We start from the raw sequence: 23853 nt of genomic DNA, 5'->3' as shown, positions 1-23853 counted from the left end.
TGTTCGCATGCATAGCACCACACGGACACATGCACGACCTTAATGGTCGTTAACGTCATCAAAAGCCAAAAATACAAAAGTAGTTTATTTATGATTCTAAATACATTTCATCACGGTCTGGTGAAAACCTCAACTCCATTTCTGCCAATGTTTGTTACATGTATCAAAAGCAGTAACTGCACTCATGTACTCTGAACATTTCATGACTCTAGGACCAAGATAATGTATTCAAAATGCTTCTGAAGTTTGGTAAAAATATAGCTTTTTCCCTTTCCTAAAGAATGTATCGATCGTAAGGAAATACACTTGTGCTACAATATGTAGGCCTGGCTCCTTGGTATAGAGTAACTCTCTGCCCCACAATTCACAGTATAGGAGAGTCTCTGAATCCAGTAGATACATACATGACAAGTGCTGGTCCAAGCACAACCCAGTGTGTCGGAGGCGGCTGGAGGTCTAGCCAACGGTAACGTTGAAGCCACACTGGAACGTGTTCTTCTTTTGGTTAAGGAAGGCTCCCAGGGCCAAGGAGAGAGGCAGGGGCAGCAGCTTCTTCTCCAGGACCGCCCCCACCACCCAGTTACTGTCTACCGAACCTGGAGACAGGGATGGAGGGGAGGGACTGATCAGGAAATAATTCAGACCTGGGACAGCAGGTGGATAAACTCTGGCCAATCTATGACATTAAATGGATCAATTAATCCTAGAGGTCTGACTGAATAGCTGTGCTGTCGAGGGACAGACAGTGGCTTACCTTTAAAGAGCAGGTTGGCTTTAGGGAGGTCCAGCTGGTACCCAAACGATACTGCGGTCTCCTGCGTCCGCATGCTGCCCTCAAACTCCACCCCCAGCTGCAGCTGCGTTGGTAGAACGACAACAAGATGGTCTCACAAACAGACCTAGCACTGTGGTGCTACATAGCCTCAAGTATTTCAGTGGGCTAACACCTCCATGGTCAAACTTTCCACTAAGCACAACTCATAGGAGAGGGATGGTACTGTGCCTATAGTCATGGTCGAGAGATGGTAGGCTACCAGTGGATTCCCAACTATTTTGCACAGTGATCCACACTAAAGCTTGAGGAGTTTTGTGGTCTAGACTGGGGGCAAGGTAGAGGTGATAGCTTAGTTTGGGTTCCTGGTCATTGGCTCTGTGGTAGTATGTTGCATGAGCACCGGCACCCCCTAGAGTCAATGTGGCAACATAATTATTGCCTGGAGGAAAAACCAGAAGAATATTAATCTCAGTGACCTGACCAGTAAAAAACTCCTGGCTCTAACAGAAGGTAATGCAGGTCAGAGTGGGTCTCACCTGTGTATCTGCCCATTAGGGAGGTGACTGCTCCCTCCTCCCCAGGCCTCCGGTGGTAAACCAACTCTCCTCCCAATGCCAGGGCTGGACTGATGGACTGGAGGTAGTGAGCCACGATAATACCTGAGGACAGCAACATCATCATAGATGTTACAGTAGAGCACAAGAATAAAGGACTCATGTCTGAATAATAACCAGCCTGTTCACTCTGTAAACAGAGGCCATCATAACGTGTGATCAAAAGGCTGGGTAACAAGAACATTATTGCTGTAAGTGATGAAGCTTCCACACAAATGTGCTTGTAGGAGAGATGGGTCGTTTTGCAGCATCATGGACCACCAGTGAAATCTTTGATGATGAGAAAACAATCCTACCAGAGCCGAGGAGGACGTCTGGGTTGCCCAGGGTAACAGCAGAAGGGAAGTCGTCACCGCGGTACTCCAGGTCACACTGCCAGTTCAAACTTGTGCTGCTGAGTCTGTTGAAATAACAAACACATTATTGGAAATACACAGATTAATAAACAGTAAGTTGAATATATACTACCGTTCAAAAGTTTGGGGTCACTTAGAAATGTCCTTGTTTTTGAAAATAAATAATTGTCCATGAAAATAACATAAAATTGATCAGAAATACAGTGTAGACATTGTTAATGTTGTAAATGACTAGTGTAGCTGGAAATAGCTGATATTTAATGGAATATCTACGTAGGCGTATAGAGACCAATTATCAGCAACCATCACTCCTGTGTTCCAATGGCACGTTGTGTTAGCTAATCCATGTTTATCATTTTAAAACGCTTTCCAATTATGTTAGCACAGCTGAAAACTTGTCCTGATTAAAGAAGCAATAAAACTGGCCTTTAGACTAGTTGAGTATCTGGAGCATTAGCATTTGTGGCTTTGATTACAGGCTTAAAATGGCTAGAAATAAAGCACTTTCTTCTGAAACTCGTCCATGTATTCTTGTTCTGAGAAACTGAAGATCTCGTACAATGTTGTGTACTACTCTCTTCACAGAACAGCACAAACTGTCTCTAACCAGAATAGAAAGAGTGGGAGGCCCTAGTGCACAACTGAGCAAGAGGACAAGTACACTAGTATCTATTTGCGGGTACAATTTAATGAAGCTGCCAGTTGAGGACTTGTGAGGCGTCTGTTTCTCAAACTAGACACTAATGTACTTGTCCTCTTGCTCAGTGCTAACAACTGCAAAAGGGTTTTCTAATGATCAATTAGCCTTTTAAAATGATAAAATTGGATTAACTTGGATTAGCTAACAATGTGTCGGTTGCTGATAATGGGCCTCTGTACGCCTATATGTAGATATTCCATCATTTTTTTTAAATATCAGCTGCTTCCAGCTACAATAGTCATTTACAACATTAACAATGTCTACAATGTATTTCTGATTAATTTCATGTTATTTTAAGGGACAAAACATTTGCATTTCTAAGTGACCCCAAACTTTTGAATAGTAGTGTACATAAACTTCCTGATCCTGGTGTGGCCTTCACAGTGATGTACCTGGATGGCTATTTTGGAGCGCACGGCACTGGTGAGCTGGTGGATAACCTGGGCGTTCAGACTGCCGGTGTTGTCCATGTCTCCCACCATGACTGGGAAGGACTGGGGGGGTTCAACACATGAAACAACAATATTATTAGAGTATAATAATATGAGGGTAAAGTGGCTGAGAGACGATTTCCAGACCAGACAAGTGACAGTTAGTTTACCTCAGCAGGTCCTGTCTGTTGAGTGCCCACATAGGTGGCACCAAACCGGTAGCCAGATTCAGCCAAGGTGCTGAGAGTAACTGTATGACTGACCTGTAGAACAGATACAGCAGACATCCAATAAAGAGGCAAACAATAGAGTATTCTGATCCATATGAAATAGGACAATCACCACCTTGAGCTTTACAGCCTTGAGGGTTAGATAGTTCCTTTTCATTTTATAATAGCTGCAACAGAATGCATAATAATGCTGGCTTTAACTTACTGGCTGCATCTAGAATATATATTCCTCTAGCTCCACAACTGACCTGGAAGTGATTACTCAGGCCCTTGTTGACCACCAGTCGCACTCCTTCCAACTGGATGGGGAACACCTCTGAAATGGCGTTAGAACCACAGAGATAGTTAGAGGACCCAACTTTGTATCGGTCCCATTATGGCATCTGTGAGAGCAAAGTCGCCGCCATTGAGGCCAACTCCATTTGGAAGTAGTGAATTTTCATATTCTACTAACTCTGAGTTGGTAAACAAACTGAAAGGGTGCAATCTGCCTCATGGAGTGAGTTATTTGAACAGGGATAAAAGAAAGGTTGGCGATATACTGACACCTGCAGTTAAGGAATGTTTGCTCACATGTATAATTCATTGGCTAATCCCTCTTGATGACCTGGAAGGAATTAAGTGATCCTTCTTTTACAAATAGCAAATCAAATCAAAAATCAAATCAAATTTTATTTGTCACATACACATGGTTAGCAGATGTTAATGCGAGTGTAGCGAAATGCTTGTGCTTCTAGTTCCGACAATGCAGTAATAACGAGCAAGTAATCTAACTAACAATTCAAAAAAAAAAACTACTGTCATACACAGTGTAAGGGGATAAAGAATATGTACATAAGGATATATGAATGAGTGATGGTACAGAGCAGCATAGGCAAGATACAGTAGATGATATCGAGTACAGTATATACATATGAGATAAGTATGTAAACCAAGTGGCATAGTTAAAGTGGCTAGTGATACATGTATTACATAAGGATGCAGTCGATGATATAGAGTACAGTATCAACGTATGCATATGAGATGAACAATGTAGGGTAAGTAACATTATATAAGGTAGCATTGTTTAAAGTGGCTAGTGATATATTTACATCATTTCCCATCGATTCCCATGATTAAAGTGGCTGGAGTAGAGTCAGTGTCATTGACAGTGTGTTGGCAGTAGCCACTCAATGTTAGTGGTGGCTGTTTAACAGTCTGATGGCCTTGAGATAGAAGCTGTTTTTCAGTCTCTCGGTCCCAGCTTTGATGCACCTGTACTGACCTCGCCTTCTGGATGGCAGCGGGGTGAACAGGCAGTGGCTCGGGTGGTTGATGTCCTTGATGATCTTTATGGCCTTCCTGTAGCATCGGGTGGTGTAGGTGTCCTGGAGGGCAGGTAGTTTGCCCCGGTGATGCGTTGTGCAGACCTCACTACCCTCTGGAGAGCCTTACGGTTGAGGGCGGTGCAGTCCATACCAGGCGGTGATACAGCCCGCCAGGATGCTCTCGATTGTGCATCTGTAGAAGTTTGTGAGTGCTTTTGGTGACAAGCCAAATTTCTTCAGCCTCCTGAGGTTGAAGAGGCGCTGCTGCGCCTTCCTCAGCAAGTCCCACCCAGTTGATTTCAAAATGGTTTTAGTCTTCAATGGTGCTGCCCTTGCTAAAACTGGCTTTTGGGCACTAGAGTAGTCCAAGTCTATGGTCAGAACAGAAACTGTTCAATGCAAACACAATCTAAAATATGGGACCAACATTTTTGGGATTCTGAGGAAAAACACACCTCTCAAACGATAGAGCATAAAATCTGCCATGTCATTGCCCAGCCTATTCGAACAGGAAGGATGCACCTGTACAACTCTGATGACATACCGCATGACAAAGATCCTTACCTTTGCACTTGCGATGAGACTCCTCATAGGTACCAGGGTTGGGGAGGGGGCTCCCCGTCTCACCTGCTGGCTGTCCGGGGACAGAGGGGGGAGGGACAGAGGGCATGGAGAACCCTGGGGGGACTGACACCAACCCAGGGGCCCCCTGGACAACACCACTGCCTGGGGCAGGGGGGGGAGCGGGGGAGCTGGCAGCCAACACACTGCCCATGCTGAAGCAGAATGAGAGAGAGACAACGAGAGAGATGGGATGAGATACTTGATGTTATGTAAATAGTTACTAGCTAGTGGCTAGTTAACCAACTCTATGCATTAACTGGGACAAAGACTAGCACAGCTAGGTCAAGGCCAAAGGGTATTTAAGCCATAAACGTAACGTTAGCTGGATAGCATATGCCCACCCATAACAACCACAGTGGCCTTTCTTTTTGGCCTCAAGTTACCATCTGTCTTATGCAACCATACCAAACGTAAGATACTGTATCATACTTAAAGTGTCTCGGATTTACGTACAGAAAACTACGAAATGCTCTGAGATCTGGTCGACTTGACTGACAGTCACTGATTGAACTAACGTTAGCTTGCTAATGTTCCTAGCGATAACAATTGCAGCCCTGCACATGCCTCAGACAAAACTGTAACACCATCAACTTTCTGTAATAAAGACATGTTTTACAGTTGTCCGTTTCATGCAACTATCCTTCAAATGTGTTAGCGAGCTACTCACGTTGACTGTTCGTGCGTGTTCAGCGGTAATTCAAGATACGCACCGGCAAAGTTCCACAACCTTCCGGTGCACATTTAGGCCCGCCCACCGCACCCAAAACCCCCATGGATTGGGTAGTGTACCTACATAATCAACTACCATTGGCCAGCATATCCAACGACTAGGAATCCCCTAAATATTGCGCGATGTGCTGGGTTGATCACCTAATCAGAACTCTGAAATGACTGAGCTGCTATCTAGTTAAACACTAAATCGTTGAACCACAGAGGTATGGGTTGAATGCAACACGTGTATAACTACAGCCATTTAGCAAGTCCAACATTTACGAGTTTCATACTTCTGAATATCACCTGAATACGACATTAAAAGGCGTATTTTGCGCCTTCCAATCGGTTGCGTCATTCAATCCCACGAGGCAAGACATTCCAAGGGTAATCTACATGTAGAATGTACAGGACCAGGCAAAAATTTGGACAAACCTACTCATTCCAGGGTTTTATTTTCTACATTGTAGAATACTGAAGACATCAAAAATATGAAATAACAAATATGGAATCATGTAGTAACAGTGTTAAATCAAAATATATTTTATTTTTGAGATTCTTCAAAGTAGCCACCATTTGCCTTGACAGCTTTAATACACACTTGGCATTCTCTCAACCAGCTTCTTGAGGTAGACACCTGGAATGCATTTCAATTAATAGGCATGCCTTTGAAAGTTTATTAGTGGAATTTCTTTCCTTCTTAATGCATTTGAGCCAATCAGTTGTGTTGTGACAAGGTAGTATACAGAATAGCCCTATTTGGTAAAAGACCAAGTCCATATAATGGCAGAGCAGTTCAAATAAGCAAAGAGAAACGATAGTCCATTGTTTCTTCAAGTGCAGTCGCAAAACCCATCAAGCACTATGATGAAACTGTCTGAGGATCGCCATAGGAAAGGAAGACCGAGAGTTACATCTGCTGCAGAGAATAAAATTCATTAGTTACCAGACTCAGAAATTACCTGCACCTCAGATTGCAGCCCAAATAAATTAAAGACATTAACTGCTTAGAGTGGACTGTGCAAATCAGGCCTTCATGGACAAATTGTTGCAAAGAAACCACTTAAGGACACCAATAATAATAGAGACTTGCTTGGGCCAAGAAATACGAGCAATGGACATTAGACCAGCAGAAATCCGTCCTTTGGTCTGATGAGTCCAAAGTTAAGATTTTTGGTTCCAACCAGTGTCTTTGTAAGAACGGTTGATATCCGCATGTGTGGTTCTCACAGTGAAGCATGGTGGTGGTGTGATGGTGCTTTGCAGGTGACAATGATTTAAAATTCAAGGCACAGTTAACCAGCATGGCTACCACAGCATTCTGCAGCTATACACCATCACATCTGATTTGCGCTTAGTGGGACTACCATTTGTTTTTCAACAGGAAAATGACCACACACACACACACACACCTCCAGGCTGTGTAAGGGCTATTTGACCAAGAAGAAAAGTGATGGAGTGCTGCATCAGATGACCTAGCCTCCACAATCACCTGACCTCAACCCAATTGAAATTATTTGGGATGAGATTGACCGCAGAGTGAAGGAAAAGCAGCCAACAAGTGATCAGCATATGTGGGAACTCCTTCAAGACTACCTCATTAAGCTGGTTGAGAGAATGCCAAGAGTGTACAAAGCAGTCAAGGCAAAGGGTGGCTACTTTGAAGAATCTAAAATATATTTAGCTTTGTTTAACACTTTTCTGGTTACTACATGATTCTGTGTTACTTCATAGTTGTCTTCACTATTATTCTACAATGTAGAAAAGGTGAGTAGGTGTCCAACCTTGACTGGTACTGTATATTATGGTATCTTAAAACGTTTTCCCGATTTATCATTAACACCAAATCTGACCTAGCAAATTGAATGCATACATATAGCTAGTTTCACGACAGGCCTACGCCAAATAGGTTATGCATTCTTCCCACAATGTTAGCTGACCACTGATACAATGTAACTTGTCAAAAATACATGCACATAACGTTCAGTGTGATGAACCAATACACATGAAAACTTAAGACACCGGGACGGAGAATCAGCAGGCCTTTATTTGATTCCTTCAGGTGCTGGCATTGACACAATTGGCTGTAGAATAAACTTTGCTTAGCCATCCTCCTACCACTTCACAGCTCAGCAGGTGACCTCTGCCAACACAAGACAACTACAACAGGAGCATTACTCAAACCAAATGAGTTGGATAGAAATAAATTCAAAACAACAAGTCTACCATAGTCTTCTTATAGTTGGCCCTGGAGTACCCCTGGCAAATACTGCTTCACTTACCCAATTTATAGCCTCCTCCCAAAGCTATTGCTCATCGCTGTAGGCGGCTGGTGTGCTGAGATTAACCAATTAATAATGTTTAACACAGACACTTGACAATGCTCAAATCATAAGTCCCATTTCAGTGCTCAAGTGCCTCAATTGAGGATAATTGACAACAGAATAAGTTAAATAAACTACAGCATTTACAGGGATACTCCAGAGCCAGATGTGGGGAAACAGTGCTCAGTATTGTAGGCTTACAGTACATGCATTACAATGGTCCCTGTTCTGTTCTGCTGGTGCTACACTCAATGCAGAGGCCAGCCCTCTGCTACATCGCTAATGTTGAAGATTGTAGGATCTGTTAGGGTTGTCGCTATAAGACAAGATTGTATTTGGCAATATTTTTTCCTTTTAAAAGTAGAACTGTACTTTGGCCAATGAGAGTACTGCCAATCTTCCCTCAACACAACCATTGCTCTGTCAGACTACCCAATATAGCTGTACGAAAAGAGGAAAAATACATTGCATAACAATTGAGAAAATGACTGAAATGCTGCGATTCCTCAACGACAATTGCCAGTATTGTAACAAATCACTTGTGTTAGAGATTAGGGTGCCCCCCACCCGGTGTGACCATTCCTGCTTCCTGGCAAGCTACGGATAGATTAAGGGTCAGGTTTTCATCCCTAAATCCTAATATTAACCAATAGGAGAGGGGTTTGCAAAATTGACCTTAGATCATTTTCAACTACTCCACATTAAAAACACAGAGGGGAGTTCTGGGAAGCTGAGAAAACAAGCACTGACTTGGTGAGAGCTAAAGAACACATTACCAGAGAAGCTCTTTTTGGAACTGAACTTTCAAGCTACTTTCTGGAGCTCTGGTTCACACAGACAGATTCTTTCAGATGTACAGTATAAACACTGAGCGGAGGTTAGATTAAGGCACGCGAGTGAGTTAAGAGGAAGAATGTGAGAGGAACAGAAGAGTCAGAGAGCGATAGAATAAGATGACTGGCTTCAGCATGTGTAATTATTTTTGTGTGTGTGGGGGGGGGTCGGTGCATCTAAATAAAATGTTTACCCTGTTGATACAGGCTCTTATCCGTGTCAGGTTCTACTGCCATCATCTCCTTGTCTAAGGGATCTGTTGCGGAGGCTGTAAAATACGAAACAAATAAACAATAAGTCAACTAATCAACACTCATCATTGGACTCATCCATGTGCGTCTGACAAAAACTATTCATGGAGGTGCCTTTCATGTACGACTGTAAAGTCACATTAGCATGAACACTTAAAAACAAAGAAACTTTTAAAATGTAGTTCTATTCGTATTTCCACCATATAGCACCGTGATAGCTTTCCCCAAACAGCCGTTAAAGCAGAGGGGGTCCTTTTGGTTTTGAGTAAATCCATACTCCCCTATCAACATGTTCAGCTTTGGTTTGGTTTCCTCGACAGTCATCTGCTCAGAAATAAGTCTATAGGAAGTGAACCTGACAAGCGAGGAGGGCCTTTTCAACAGGAAATTATGAAATGTGACTGTATAAGCCACCAGTGATACACTGACCATACAGAAAAACGTCAGACTTAGAAAATTATTGACCGTTGACAAGTTGGGTACATATCATGTTGGTTAAAAAACAGATGTAATCTGTGCCAAAACAAACTGACCACTGCTGTAAACATTATCCCAAAAAATAAAAAAAACTGGAAGATGCATCCTGTAGAATTTTTTATATTCAGTCAAACTAATCTGAATGTCTGTGCGCAGCAGGGGATGGTGTGATGAATGCCAGACGCCTCTTGTTCTCCTGGAAAAGAGACAAGGCTCCAGTTAGGAACTAATGTAATCAAATTGCAAAAGCAGAAGTAAAGCCAATCCAACAATCCTATCCACCGAGAATCTTTTATCAAGAGCTAGGCTGAACATGAGTAAACCATTTTTCAGTTCAGGCCCCAATGCCCAAATTTATTTTGTTTTATGACCACTGACCAGCAAGGAGTCAAAGGACTCAGATGAAATAAACAAAAGGTGAAATAACTACCCAGTCATTTCTATGAGTAGTGGGAGACTTCTCTGCATAAGTGGACAAACCTTACCGTTTATGCTGCACTTAACTCGCCGTCCTTGCCTCTGATCTCATCTTCGGTGTCTGGTTCGGCAGAGTGGAACTCTGCCACGTACAGGCCCTTGTCGATGCTGCCGGGGATGGGCTTAATGTCAGTCACCAGCTGGTCCTCAATGGACTTCAGGTTGAAGCGGTCCTCAGAGGTGATCAGGTTTATGGCCAGACCTAGGTGACCGAACCTCCCTGGAAAAGGTGTTAAAATAAGCAACAGGCTTATATTTGATGCTTTATTTACCCAGGAGATGAGCAGATGGTAGCTGGAGGACATGTGGCCCGAGGTCTGATTTGACGGCGTGATGAAAATACAGTGTATGGTCTCACCTGATCTGCCGATGCGATGCAGGTACGTCTCAGCATTCTTGGGGAAGTCAAAGTTGATCACTACGTTCACTGCTTGAATGTCAATTCCCCTGGTGAACAGATCTAAGCAGAGATGCAAGAGAATAATTTAACAGTCTATCGGTTATCTTTTTTAAAAATTTTTATCAACCAAGCAATCATTCAACTCAAGGATAAAATACGTTACCTGTGCAGACCAAGTTCCTGCAGAGTCCGTTTCTGAAGTCATGGAACACACGGTTTCTGTACTCCTGTTTCAAAGGCAAAACCAGTGCAAGGGTTTGCAAAACATGGCTACACACGGTCTAATGAGAAGGTATTCCATGCGGCTGGGCCGGCTGAGCTGACCTGCATCATCTTGGCGTGGATGTAGAAGCAGGAGTAGCCCAGCTGGGTTATCTTCTTGGCCAGCAGCTCAACCCGCTGGGTGGAGTTACAGAAGATGATGGACTGGTTGATCTGGAGCTGTTGGAGAACAAAATACGCATTGATGAGAATGTACTCATTATGAATGGATGACCAAAACATGGCTTCCTGCTCTACCATTAGCCAATATCTCTACGACTGAAACAAGTTGAGCTTTTCTGACTGCATATGTAAAGGACCAGTTATAGAACACAAGTTTCCAACCCACCTCAAGAGTTAGGCTATCTAGCAAAACATGAGGTGAAATCTCTGGGAGCTAAGGCTCCTTCAAGGTTACTCATCAAGCAGGTACAGTGCATTCGTAAAGTATTCAGACCCCCTTTAATATTTCCATATTTTGTTACATTACAGCCTTATTCTAAAATTGATTAGCCCCCCGCCCCTCAATCTACACCAACACCCCATGATGACAAAGTAAAAACAGGTTTAGATAAGAACAATTTTTTTTTTTGAATCACAACTATTCAGACCCTTTACTCAGTACTTTGTTGAAGCACCTTTGGCACCAATTACAGACACGAGTAGGACACTACAAACTTGGCACAAATGTATTTGGGTAAGTTTCTTCCATTCTTCTCTGCAGATCCACTCAAAAGTTCTGTCATGTTGGATGAAGACTGCCGCTAGGACAGCTATTTTTTGGTCTCTCCAGAGATGTTCTCTCACGGTCAAGTCCGAGCTCTGGCTGGGCAACTCAAGGACATTGAGACTTGTCCCAAAGCCACTCCCGCGTTGCCTGGCTGTGTTCTCAGGGTCATTGCCCTCTTGGAATGTTAACTTGCTCCAGAGCACTCAGGACCTCAGACTGGGGTGAAGGTTTTCAATTAGGATCTCTGTTCATCTTTCCCTCGATCCTGATTAGTCTCCCAGTCCCTGCCGCTGAAAAACATCCCCACAGCATGGTACTGCCACCACCATGCTTAACTGTAGGAATGGTGGCAGGTTTACTCCAGACGTGACACTTGGCATTCAGGACAAATAGTTCGATCTTGGTTTTATCAGACCAGAGAATCTGGTTTCTCATGGTCTGAGATTCCTTTAGGTGCATTTTGTCAAACTTCAAGTGAGCTGTCATGTGCCTTTCACGGAGGAGTGGCATCCACCTGGCTACTACCATAAAGGCCCGATTTCTGGAGTGCTGCAGAGATTGTCCTTCTGAAAGGTTCTCCTATCTCCACAGAGGAACTCTGGAGCTCTGTCAAATGGACCATTGGGTTCCTGGTCACCTCCCTGACCAAGGGCCTTCACCCCCAATTGCTCAGTTAGGCCAGCTCTTAAATCAAATTATATTGGTCACATACACATGGTTAGCAGATGTTAATGCGAGTGTAGCGAAATGCTTGTGCTTCTAGTTCCGACCAATCAGTAATATCTAACAAGTAATCTAACAATTTCACAACAACTACCTTATACAAACACAAGTGTAAATGAAAGAATAAGAATATGTACATTTAAATATATGGATGAGCGATGGCCATGACGCAGTAGATGGTTTAGAGTACAGTATATACATATATGAGTAATGTAGGGTATGTAAACAAAGTGGCATTGTTTAAAGTGACTAGTGATAGATTCATTGTATTCCATTTGTGGCTAGAGTTTTGAGTCAGTATGTTGGCAGCAGCCACTCAATGTTAGTGGTGGCTGTTTAACTTCTTATGGCTGGGGGGGCTGTATTGAGTAGCTTGGATGAATAAGATGCCCAGAGTAAACTGCCTGCTGCTCAGGCCCAGAAGCTAAGATATGCATATTAAGAGTAGAAATGGATAGAAAACACTGAAGTTTCTAAAACTGTTTGAATGATGTCTGAGTATAACATAACTCATATGGCAGGCAGAAACCTGAGAAAAACCCAACCAGGAAGTGGGAAATCTGAGGTTTGTAGGTCAAGTCTTTGCCTATCCAATTTAGTGTAAAATGTGGTCCGATTGCACTTCCTATGGCTTCCACTAGATGTCAGTCTTTAGAACCTTGTTTCAGGCTTCTATTGTGAAGGGGGAGCAAATAAGAGCTGTTTGACTAAGAGGTCTGGCAGAATGCCATGAGCTAAGTCATGCGCTCGGCCGTGAGAGTGAGCTGCGTTCCTTTTCATTTCTAAAGAAAGGAATTGTCCAGTTGGAATATTGAGATTTTTAATGTTAATGTTTTAATGTTTCTATGAACTGTAATGGAACTTTGACTTTGGATTAAGTGCCTGTGCCTTGCGAATTTGGATTTGTGAACTAAACGCTAACAAAAAGGAGGTATTTGGACATAAATTATGGACTTTATCGAAACAAAACAAACATTTGAGGAACTGGGCTTCCTGGGAGTGTATTCCAATGAAGATCAAAGGTAAGTGAATATTTATAATGCTATTTCTGACTTCTGTTGACTCCACAACATGGTGGGTGTCAGTGGCTTGTTTTGGAACGCTGTACTCCGATTATTGCATGGGCTGCTTTTTCCGTACCGCTTTTATGAAATCTGACACAGCTGTTGCATTAAGGAGAAGTATATCTTTAATTCCATGCATAACTTGTATTTTCATCAATATATGTGGAGTATTTCTGTAAATTGATGTGGATCTCTGCAAAAATCACCAGATGTTTTGGAAGCAAAATATTAGTGAACATGCCATGTAAACAGATTTTTGGATATAAACATGAACTTTATCAAACAAAACATAACATGTATTGTGTAACATGAAGTCCTATGAGTGTCATCTGATGAAGAGCAAAGGTTAGTGATTAATTCTCTCTATTTCTGCTTTTTATGACTCCTCTTTGGCTGGAAAAATTGCGTTTTTCTGTGACTAGGTGCTGACCTAACAATCGCATGGTATGCTTTTGTCGTAAAGCCTTTTTGAAATCGGACACTGGTCAGATTAAGTTTTTAAAAAATGGTATACAATAGTTGTATGTTTGAGGAATTTTAATTATGAGATTTGTTCGAATTTGGCGCCCTGCACTTTCACTGGCTGTTGTCAAATCAATCCCGTTAACAGGATTTCAGCCGTAAGAAGTTAACAGTGATGGCCTTGAGATGGACCGAGAAGCTGTTTTTCAGTCTAAGCTTTGATGCACTGACCTCGCCTTCTGGATGATAGCGGGGTGAACAGGCAGTGGCTTAGGTGGTGGTTGTCCTTGATGATCTTTTGGCCTTCCTGTGACATCGGCTGGTGTAGGTGTCCTAGAGCGCAGGTAGTTTGCCCCCGGTGTTGCGTTGTGCAGACCGCACTACCCTGTGGAGAGCTTTACGGTTGTGGGCGGTGCAGTTGCCGTACCAGGCGGTGATACAGCCCGACAGGATGCTCTCGATTGTGCATCTGTAGAAGTTTGTGAGTGCTTTTGGTGACAAGCCATATTTCTTCAGCCTCCTGAGGTTGAAGAGGCACTGTTGCGCATTCTTCCCCACACTGTCTGTGTGGACCATTTCAGTTTGTCTGTGATGTGTATGCCGAGGAACTTAACTTTCCACCTTCTCCACTACTGTCCCGTTGATGTGGATGGATGGGGGGGGTTGCTCCCTCTGCTGTTTCCTGAAGTCCAAGATCATCTCCTTTTTTTAGTTGGCATTGAGATCATTTTCCTGACACCACACTCAGAGGGCCTTCACCCCCTCCCTGTAGGCCATCTTGTCATTGTAGGTAATCAAGCCTACCACTGTAGTGTCATCTGCAAACTTGATTATTGAGTTGGAGTCGTGCATGGCCACACAGTCATAGGTGAACAGGGAGTACAGGAGAGGGATCAGAACACTCGTGGCTCCCCAGTGTTACGGATCATTGGGGTGGAGATGCTTCCCATCCTCACCACCTGGGGGCAGCCCGTCAGAGAGTCCAGGACCCAGTTGCACAGGATGGGGTCGAGACACAGGGTCTCGAGCTTACTGACGAGTACTATTGTGTTAAATGCTGAGCTGTAATCGGTGAACAGCATTCTTACATAGTTATTCCTCTTGTCCAGACGGGTTAGGGCAGTGTGATTGCATCATCTGTGGACCTATTGGGCCAGTAAGCAAATTGGAGTGGGTCTAGGGTGTCAGGTGATATGATCCTTGACTAGTCTCTCAAAGCACTTCATGATGACATAAGTGAGTGCTACGGGGCGATGTTCATTTAGCTTTCTTGGGAACAGGAACAATGGTAGCCCTCTTGAAGCACGTGGGAACAGCAGACTGGGATAGAGATTGATTGAATATGTCCATAAACACACCAGCCAGCTGGTATGCACATGCTCTGAGGACGCAAAGGAATGGAAGACTCTAGGAGTCTTCCATTTAAGAATGATGGAGGCCACTGTTCTTGGGGACCTTCAATGCTGTAGACATTTTTTGGTACCCTTCCCCAGATCTGTGTCTTGACACAATCCTGGCTCGGAACTCTGATAATTCCTTCGACTTCATGGCTTGGTTTTTGATCTGTCATGCACTGTCAACTGTGGAAGCTTATCTAGGTAGGTGTGCCTTTCCAATTCATGTTCAATCAATTGAATTTACAACAGGTGGCCTCCAAGTTGTAGAATCATCAAGGATGATCAATGGAAACATGATGCACCTGAGCTCAATATCAAGTCTCTGAATACTTATGTAAATACGGTGTTTATTTTAATACACTTGCTAAAGTGTATAAAAACCTATTTTCACTTTTCCATTATGGGGTAGTGTGTGTAGATTGATGAGGGGGAAAAAATAATTCAAAACATTTTAGAAGAAGGCTGCAATGTAACAAAATGTGGAGAAAGTCAAGGGGTCTGAATACTTATCGAATGCACTGTACATAGCTCAACAAACTACCTCCACAGCTTTAGATAGACTCACCCTGGAGAAGAGGGTGTTGAGGCAGTGGACTTTCTGCCTCTCAGTGACGTAGGCATAGTACTGGGTGATGCCCTTCAGTGTCAGCTCATCCATCAGGTTGATCTCATAGGGCTTTGAAAGGTGCTTCGCCTGGAGAGGGGGACAGGGGGAAAACATATCACAATTGAGTGTAAAGACAATTCAGTTGTCAACTTTCTCCTTGACTCCTTTCTCTCATTGAACCTCCATGCACATCTCCACCTCGGTCTAGCCAACCACCCCCTTGGTCTCCCCCCATTCGCTCACTCTCTAGCCCCCCAGTCATCAAGGCAAGTCCTCTCACCATGAACTTCTGCACACTGATGGGGAAGGTGGCAGAGTAGAGTAGGATCTGACGCCCCTTAGCCAGGAAGCTGATGATGTCTTCGATGAGGACCACAAAGTCCTGAGACAGCAGCTTGTCTGCCTGGAGAGGGAGAGTCAGGACACAAGGACATTTGTTAAAACCTCTCTGGGATATGTGGGACGCTAGCCTCCCACCTGGCCAAAAGCCAGTGAAAATGCAGAGCACCAAATTCAAATAAATTACTAGAAAAATCTAACTTTCATGAAATCACACATAAGATACCAAATTAAAAGCTACAGGTGTTGTGAATCCAGCCAACATGTCAGATTTCAAACAGGCTTTTCGGTAAAAGCAAACAATGCTATTATCTGAAGGGAGCACCTCCATAAACAAAGAGAAAACATATTTCAACCCTGCAGGCGCGACACAAAACGCAGAAATAAAAATATAAATCATGCCTTTGACGAGCTTCTTTTGTTGGCACTCCAACTGTCGTTCTGCCCCTGAACAGGCAGTTAACCCACTGTTCCTAGGCTGTCATTGAAAATAAGAATTTGTTCTTAACGGACTTGCCTAGTTAAATAAAATAAAAATAAATAAAAAATAAATCACAAATTGTCCTTTTGTTTGATTAATTCTGTCCATATACATCCAAAATGTCAATTTGGCGCGTTTGATCCAGAAAAACACTGGTTCCAACTTGCTCAACGTGGCTACAAAATCTCAAAAGTTAACTGTAAACTTTGCCAAAACATTTCAAACAACTTTTGTAATACAACTTTAGGTATTTTTTAAAGTAAATAATTGATAAAATTGAAGACGGGATGATCTGTGTTCAATACAGGAAGAAAACAAACTGAGGCTACCTTTCTGGTCACACGCCTCTAACAGTACACTTGAAGTGACCCTCGTTTTGAACAGGGCTACTTCATTACACAAAGGAAAAACCTCAACCAATTTCTAAAGACTGGTGACATCCAGTGGAAGCGGTAGGAAGTGCAAGAAGGTCCCATAGAAATCTGGATTCCCAATGAAAACGCATTGAAAAGAGAGTGACCTCAACAACAAACAAAAAAAATTGGTATGTTTTTTCCTCTGGGTACCTCTGGGTATCACCTGCTACATACTGTTATACATGTCTGTGAGTATACTGTCTGTTATACTCACAGACATGATTCAAGAGTTTTAGAAACATCAGTGTTTTCTATCCAAATTAATAATATCCATATCTTATGGAGATGAGTAGCAGGCAGTTGAATTTCATCCGGAAGTGAAAATACTGCCCCCAGTCACCAAGAAGTTAATAACCATATTGAGTGAATCCTCAGCACATGAACTATTTCAAACAGAGCAGGTGGCAAAGTGGGGCTATGTTCACTTGGCTTATTAAAACAATATTATTCCATTAGCAAAACAAAATGAGCAACTACGGATTCTTCCACAAAAAAAAAATACACTTTCCAGATTTCATAACATATGCCGCTTCAATAAAACAACCAGTAAAGCTCACCTCATCCATCACCATCATCTGGACTTTGTCCACTTTGGCCACGCCCTTCTTTATCAGGTCCAGGATCCTGCCTGGTGTGGCTATCACCACATGCACTGAGAGACAGGGGACAAGGAAAAGAAAAATCGTGAAAATTAACACTAAGTACTGGGGATGTTCATATTTCCCTTTTAAGACGGGTTGTTACGCATCTTGACAAATTGTCACCGATACAGGTACAATACGTTTTAGTCTGAAACGATTCAGTGCGATTAGAGGAACGTATCGATGCAATCCACTAACATCTGTTGTATAAACATTAATTTTCCATTCGAAATTCAAATCTGCTGCAGATGGAGCTCATGAGCTTTAAGTTTAACTAGGTAAGTCAGTTAAGAACAAATTTTCACCTCGTCAGGCTACCTGCCACCCCTGGGTATGTTGGAGCTGGATCTGTGTGTAAATGATGCATGTAGGCATCTGATCTGAGCCATAAGGAAAATCACCATCACCCACTAATGAATGTCATTATTGTTGATTAAGTGTTAGAGCTAGTAATGTATAAATACTTAACAAAAATCAACCGTGACATAGCACAACTTTGGATTTCACCCGTCTCAATCGGACAGTTTAGACCCCTGAAACTTAACTCTAGACCTCGAAGCCAGATCCACAGCATTTGTTGTTCATTCTAAATCAGGGACTGATTTAGACCTGCGCCACTAGGCGTGTGCGATTAATGATCAGGTAGAACAGAAAACCAGCAGGCTCCGGACCTCGTAGGGTAAGAGTTGGTTTTGACCATTTGGAAGTTGACGGACTCAGTGAGCTCGTTTTCTTCTCTAACTTCGACCATATAGTACAGATAAAAAAAGTGATTGCCGTCTTCGTTATGAAATTATAAACTTTTACTTATATAGCTAAAAATGACAAATAGATTGTTTTAAGCAAAACTACTGCTGATAGTGATCAAAATAAAATTGAATGTATGCCCTGATCAGTCTGTAGCCTACCCACCTTTTCAAAAGTGCATTTGAATGTTATAAATTTTTTTAACTAGAAAAATGTAATTGGTTGTCACTCAACTAATAAAGGCTAATATCGCGCAAGCCATTTTACCAACATTTGAATGCTGAATGTGAGTCGCAAATATACCAGATCAGGAATACCCATTGTTGGTCAGCGTGCGAAGCTGCACACAGGACGCAGAGTGACCAGTCTACTGATATTGACTGGGGTTGTTGAGCAGGCAAAATGACTTTTAGATCAATGACTGTCAACATAATTACATGCTTAGTTCAACACTAAGGAGAGGACGCAGTTGCCATAAAATATTAGGTATAGAAAGTAATTTGAGCAATAACAAAAAAGTGAATCGGCAATTCGTAACATTTGAATCGATTTTCTGACGATGCATGTTACATGCATGTTACATTTGAATCGGTTTGGGGTCCTGATGATCAATGCACTCATACCGTAAACATTTGAATCAGGGAGCTATCTTTACAGCGAACAAAATAACTCATATACACTATATACAAAAGTATGTGGACCCCTCTTCAAATTAGTAGATTCGGATTTCCATGTCCGAGCAACCGCACACAAAGCCCAAGATCACTTGGCATTGTGCATGGTGTCGGCTGGAGTGGTGTAAAACTCGCCACCATTGGATTCTGGAGCACTAGAAACGCATTCTCTGGAGTAATGAATCAAGCTTCACAGTCTGGCAGGCCAAAGGACAAATCTGGGTTTGGCAGATGCCAGTTGAATGCCAACTGCCCCAAGGGAGGACTAACTCCATATTAATGCCCATGATTTTGGAATGAGATGTTCGATGAGCAGGTGTCCACATACACTACATGACCAAAAGTATCTTAAACATTTGAATCGGGTACTGATCAAGTACAGTACATAAAGGCACAATGAGGATCTGCACAATGTGCTGTTGCGTAACACAGGCACGTCTCTTGATCGACAGCCAAACTGGATTTAAAGTAACAAAGTTCAGTGTCAGTCACGCAAACAAACAATATCCATAACGCATGTAGAGCTATAATCAGCTGCAATTCTTCACACATTGGATATGCCACTCTATAACCCCTTCGACTGCCCGTCCCCCGTGACTGAGTGGTAGTTACCAGTCTCGTCCAGGCGCATGATGTCGTCCCTCAGGTTGGTGCCTCCCGTGGTGGCCATGACCTTGACCCCACCCATGTGCTTGCTCACCTGGATGCTGATCTGGCTCACCTGCAGGGCCAACTCTCGTGTAGGAACCATCACCATGGCTGCAGAGATGAGGGAGAAATTAAGGATTATGCAGAGAAACAGGGTTTGGGGAATGAGGGACAAGAGAAAACAATCTCCACAAATCAATTGGAATAAATAACCTATAACTGGAGACCATTAAAAAGCTCAATTTCACTGACAGGTGATGAGCTCAGGCACTGGCTTAACTGAATGTAATTTAGCCAACTCACTAAACTCAAGTGGCCTTGACATATTATGAATCTGTGGCATGCTGTTCCCTTGTGGTCCAGCTCTATTAGAGCACACTGTGTGGGCGTTACGTTTGTGACACTGGGTCTCTGTCCATATGTCAAGAGATTCCGTGTGCCACCAGGCGTACTGGACCGTTGTAATGGCCTCTCCATACACTGAATGTGTGCTTACTTGTGCATCAATCTAGTGAATTGTTCAGGCAACTACATAGGGGTGTTCACCAGTGATTACGCCACAATAGGCCAAATTAATCATAAAACATTAAGTGCAGATTTCACAGACGGACTTCGTACCAAAATTGATTTAAACAAGCAAATGTGATTACATGGATTGATGTTGAAATGGTATTGAGTAGCAGCTGGTGCAGTTCTCACCCTGTATGTGGTCCTTCTTCAGGTCTATCCTCTCCAGGAGAGGAATGAGGTAGGCTCCGCTTTTCCCGGTGCCGTTCTTAGCCCGGGCCAGGATGTCCCTTCCTGACAGAGCAATGGGGATGCTCTCCTCCTGGGGAGAGACAGACACAGGGTGGTGAGAGACAGTTCCACAAACATGAGCAAACACCAACACACATTCAACAGAATTGCAAAATAGTAATGGACAGAGCAGCAGAGGGAAGTCACCTGTACAGGAGATGGTTTCTCCCAGCCCATCTCAAAGATCCCCATCAGTAGCTCCCGCTTCAGGCAGTAGTCTTCGAACTCATTCCCCTTGGTCGATGTCACATCCTGGGGAAAGAGTAGATGTCAAGGTTGAAGCTGGGGTCATTATTGATTGATGGGCTTGCTTTATTAAACTGTGAATGTATCACTAGGACTTACTGATGTTCTAAATCTGCAGTCCTTCTGTGGAAGCTGCAGGCACTTCTTCCAGTCATCACCAAAACGGATGCCCCCACTGCCCTGGGGAATGTTGCCTCCCTTCTGTTGGGCATCTGGTTGTGGGGCAGTTGCCAGGGATCCTGGTGTTAGTCCAACTGGCTTGAGTGGTCCTCTAAACTGCCCGTTGGGCTTGTTCAGTCCCATTATGGATGTTGGGTTCTCCGTTCTTGCTGTAGACATGGCTTAGAGAGGTTTTCCTTCACAGTCTGTCAATTCCTTAGTCACTCACAGTGTAAAGCTAAACTTTCCCCCTATCCAATGTTTCCTTAGATCTTGTTTATCCACTCGCAGAACTATTGTCCTTGTGTTATTTAGTTCACAAAAAAAAAAAAAATCTTGTTTTCAGGATTTCTAATTTAAAGAATTTATGTATACTTATACGTACAGCCCTCTTGAAAAGAAGAGTCTGGCGTATGAAAATTGTATATTTACAAGACGACGCTCCCCAAAAAGGGAGAAATTAGCATTTATATGAATAAATAGATCATATATCCGCTCAAAAAACAAACCTTTGTGAAAGTGTTTCAGAATTCAAACATTAAAGTAAATTATCCTGAAGCAGTCTTATTCCTGGTGAAAGTAGCTTTTTCTGAAGTCTCTTTTCGGTGTACAACCTGTAAAGTTTTTAATATTGTTTCTATGTTCAAAGACCTTTTCGCCGTTTTTCCTGGACTGGAGTGGTCGTAAGTTTCTTTGTTAGTCTCAAGTGCTTTTAGTCTTTTACATTCAAACAGACCTGTACTGTCTTCTGATTCACATGGACTATTCCTATGTTTCTCTGAGTCTCTCAACTTGGTGTTTTTGGTGTGTTATGAAGCAAAAAAATTGTGCGCTTGTCAACCACAAAAAATTGACTTACACAAAACACTGAGGGAAATAGTTCCAACCCTTTGTGCTGTTCACTTTGACAGTAACAATGTGTGTTCTGCTGTTGTGCTCTTCTTTTGCTGTGGTAGATGGGGAGCTGACACACTCAGTCACATTTGCATTCAACTCCTGGTTACCTGCATGAAAGCAACAATACATCATAAGGACAAAAGCATCACAAATGAAAACTTGTGCCTGTGCCGCTATTGACTGTAGCTAATACTAAACGGAAGTGGAGATTGGTTTCAATAATTTAAACATGTAAATTAATCTCAACTTCTAAACAAAACAACCACTAACTAGGACTACACTTGAAATTATGTATATTTCCAGAACGTGAGCTAATCGAGTCTAACGTTATACTTGAGCATTTTAGTTTTAACGTGTAACTAGGGAACTGGACATATTAGCAAGGTGTTTAGCTAGCTAGTTAACGTGGTAAAAATGGTCGATATAAGAGTAGTTAGCTAACGTTAGTTACCAAGTGCAGCGATCTGGGGCTAAAGCAAAGCAGAAAAACTGTTTTAAAAAGGATCCAAACATAAGTTACGAGTACACGTTAGCTACGCACAAGTTGGCTGTGCTAAAACACTACGATAGCTAGCTAGGACTAAGTTCAACAAAATTGTTCAGTTAGCGCTGGGTGGTGATTAGTGTACTCATGAAACAATTAACAAATTGATAGCCGTATGAGCAGCCAACAGAGACCGACAATTGGTTTACCAGCAAACGTTAGATGGCTAACTAATGATTGGTAACGGTAGGCAAACTGTACTTGGATAATTACCTACATAGTGGCATTGAATGCCCGGTAAAGTAGATTCGCTAAGCTAACGTAGCTAGCTAGAGTTGTGTTAGTCAACTAACGTTAACTAGCTAGCTGTGACAACGTGTTAATCGAAGTTTTTGGGCTGAGATATTTTGACTGACAACTAGGAGGCTAGCAGTACGTTCACGACACATGTTCGAGCTGAGGCTAACGATTTAGATAAACAGTCGACAGATTTTAGAAAGTAAAATATGAAATAACTAGCTAGCACGTTTGCTTAGCAAACATTGCTGGTTAGCTAGCTATGGTAACTAACGTTAAGCGTAGGCTGACTGGTCGACTCTCCTTCAAACATGCTAGCATAGGCAGCCGAGTAGCGCCCATGCACTATCAGCTACTTCAAACAAATACAACACGTTACCTTAATGTTCATCGAACGTCTTCTCTCGTTAACTTAATTAAAGCAAATTTTCAAAGTATTATGAAACTGTTTGTGTTTCGTGAAACCCACCGACTTGTCTCTCTATTGTCTCTTCTTAAAAAAACGACAATTCAACATGGCTGCGCGCTCGCCTTTAGCTGGTTGTCTCTTTCGCTTTCCTACTGGTTCGTCACTAGTTACCACAGCCACAAAGTCATAAGCTCCACCCATTTATACAATTTATCTTCTTAAAATGTGATTTTAACCTGATAGCTGTATGCCTAACCTTAAAGGCAAATTCATTTTTGTATGCATTTTTACAATATAACCCATTTTGACTTTGTAACTGTAGTAACTAATGGAATCCTTCGTCTGGCTGCGCAGGAACATGAACTACCCAATCAGCGTGTCCTGTTTCGAACTCAAATTGTTTAGAGATATCTAGGTTCTTGGGACGTACTTAACGTAAAAAGTTTGCTTGCTTCCCGGGCGAAAAAGTTCGGTAGAGTTCGTGCACATACCTATGTCGATATTTTGTTCATTTTGGATTTCGGTGAGAGTTTTTTTCGGTTGTTCGGGCAAACGACATTTTTTTCTGGAGGCAAGCCGAAGTTCGGAGCCGATGTCTACGCCCCTTCGTCGGTGATTGGTCAACAGTAGGGTTTATTAAATAAAGTCTTTGTTGTTATTCAACCAGAGACGACTCGTTTTTAGGGACATTTTTTAATTGAGAAATACTGCACAAAAAAAAACCTTAGTTAGATGTACAATTGCGCGACTAAGATTTCTTCGGTAAAAACGTCAACATTAATGACATATTTCTTGGGATATCTTCGATTAGTTCTGACTATTTTGAGGAAGTGTAACTGGCTACCGCGTCTCAAAATGGACA

At 42.5% G+C, this 23853-nt stretch overlaps 1 protein-coding gene and 1 pseudogene across 3 annotated transcripts; both read right to left on the bottom strand.

The window, feature by feature from the left end:
- Positions 1–66: 66 nt before the first annotated feature.
- On the bottom strand, positions 67–5806 carry LOC112235281 (annotated as a pseudogene).
- A 1967-nt stretch (positions 5807–7773) lies between these two features.
- LOC112235279 (probable ATP-dependent RNA helicase ddx6) lies at positions 7774–23617 on the bottom strand. Of its 3 annotated transcripts, none has more exons than XM_042304902.1 (13): positions 23483–23617; positions 20845–21908; positions 20647–20751; positions 20401–20530; positions 19666–19812; positions 17549–17643; positions 16036–16158; positions 15714–15842; positions 10836–10952; positions 10675–10738; positions 10470–10571; positions 10120–10331; positions 7774–9830 (listed from the first exon to the last, which is right to left on the bottom strand). In XM_042304902.1, exons 2-12 carry the CDS (start codon positions 21082–21084, stop codon positions 10123–10125), a joined length of 1461 nt encoding a protein of 486 aa, XP_042160836.1. In that variant the 5' UTR covers positions 21085–21908; positions 23483–23617; the 3' UTR covers positions 7774–9830; positions 10120–10122. The 3 variants fall into 3 exon arrangements, with proteins under 3 accessions (XP_042160836.1, XP_042160835.1, XP_042160834.1); XM_042304901.1 differs by lacking the exon at positions 23483–23617 and adding an exon at positions 23052–23162; XM_042304900.1 differs by lacking the exon at positions 23483–23617 and adding an exon at positions 22962–23126.
- Positions 23618–23853: the final 236 nt, after the last annotated feature.

This window comes from Oncorhynchus tshawytscha, linkage group LG23, assembly GCF_018296145.1.
Source record: "Oncorhynchus tshawytscha isolate Ot180627B linkage group LG23, Otsh_v2.0, whole genome shotgun sequence".
NCBI classification, from domain to species: Eukaryota; Metazoa; Chordata; class Actinopteri; order Salmoniformes; family Salmonidae; genus Oncorhynchus; species Oncorhynchus tshawytscha.
This window is presented reverse-complemented; position numbering and strand designations above follow the sequence as displayed.

Excerpts from the sequence above, each read along its gene's own strand:
- LOC112235279 (XM_042304902.1), bottom strand. The coding sequence starts at position 21,084 with ATGTCTACAGCAAGAACGGAGAACCCAACATCCATAATGGGACTGAAC. Across the intron at positions 16,159-17,548 it reads AGATGATGGTGATGGATGAG|GCAGACAAGCTGCTGTCTCA; the intron begins GTGAGCTTTACT and ends CTCCCTCTCCAG. Across the intron at positions 10,572-10,674 it reads CAGGAACTTGGTCTGCACAG|ATCTGTTCACCAGGGGAATT; the intron begins GTAACGTATTTT and ends ATCTCTGCTTAG.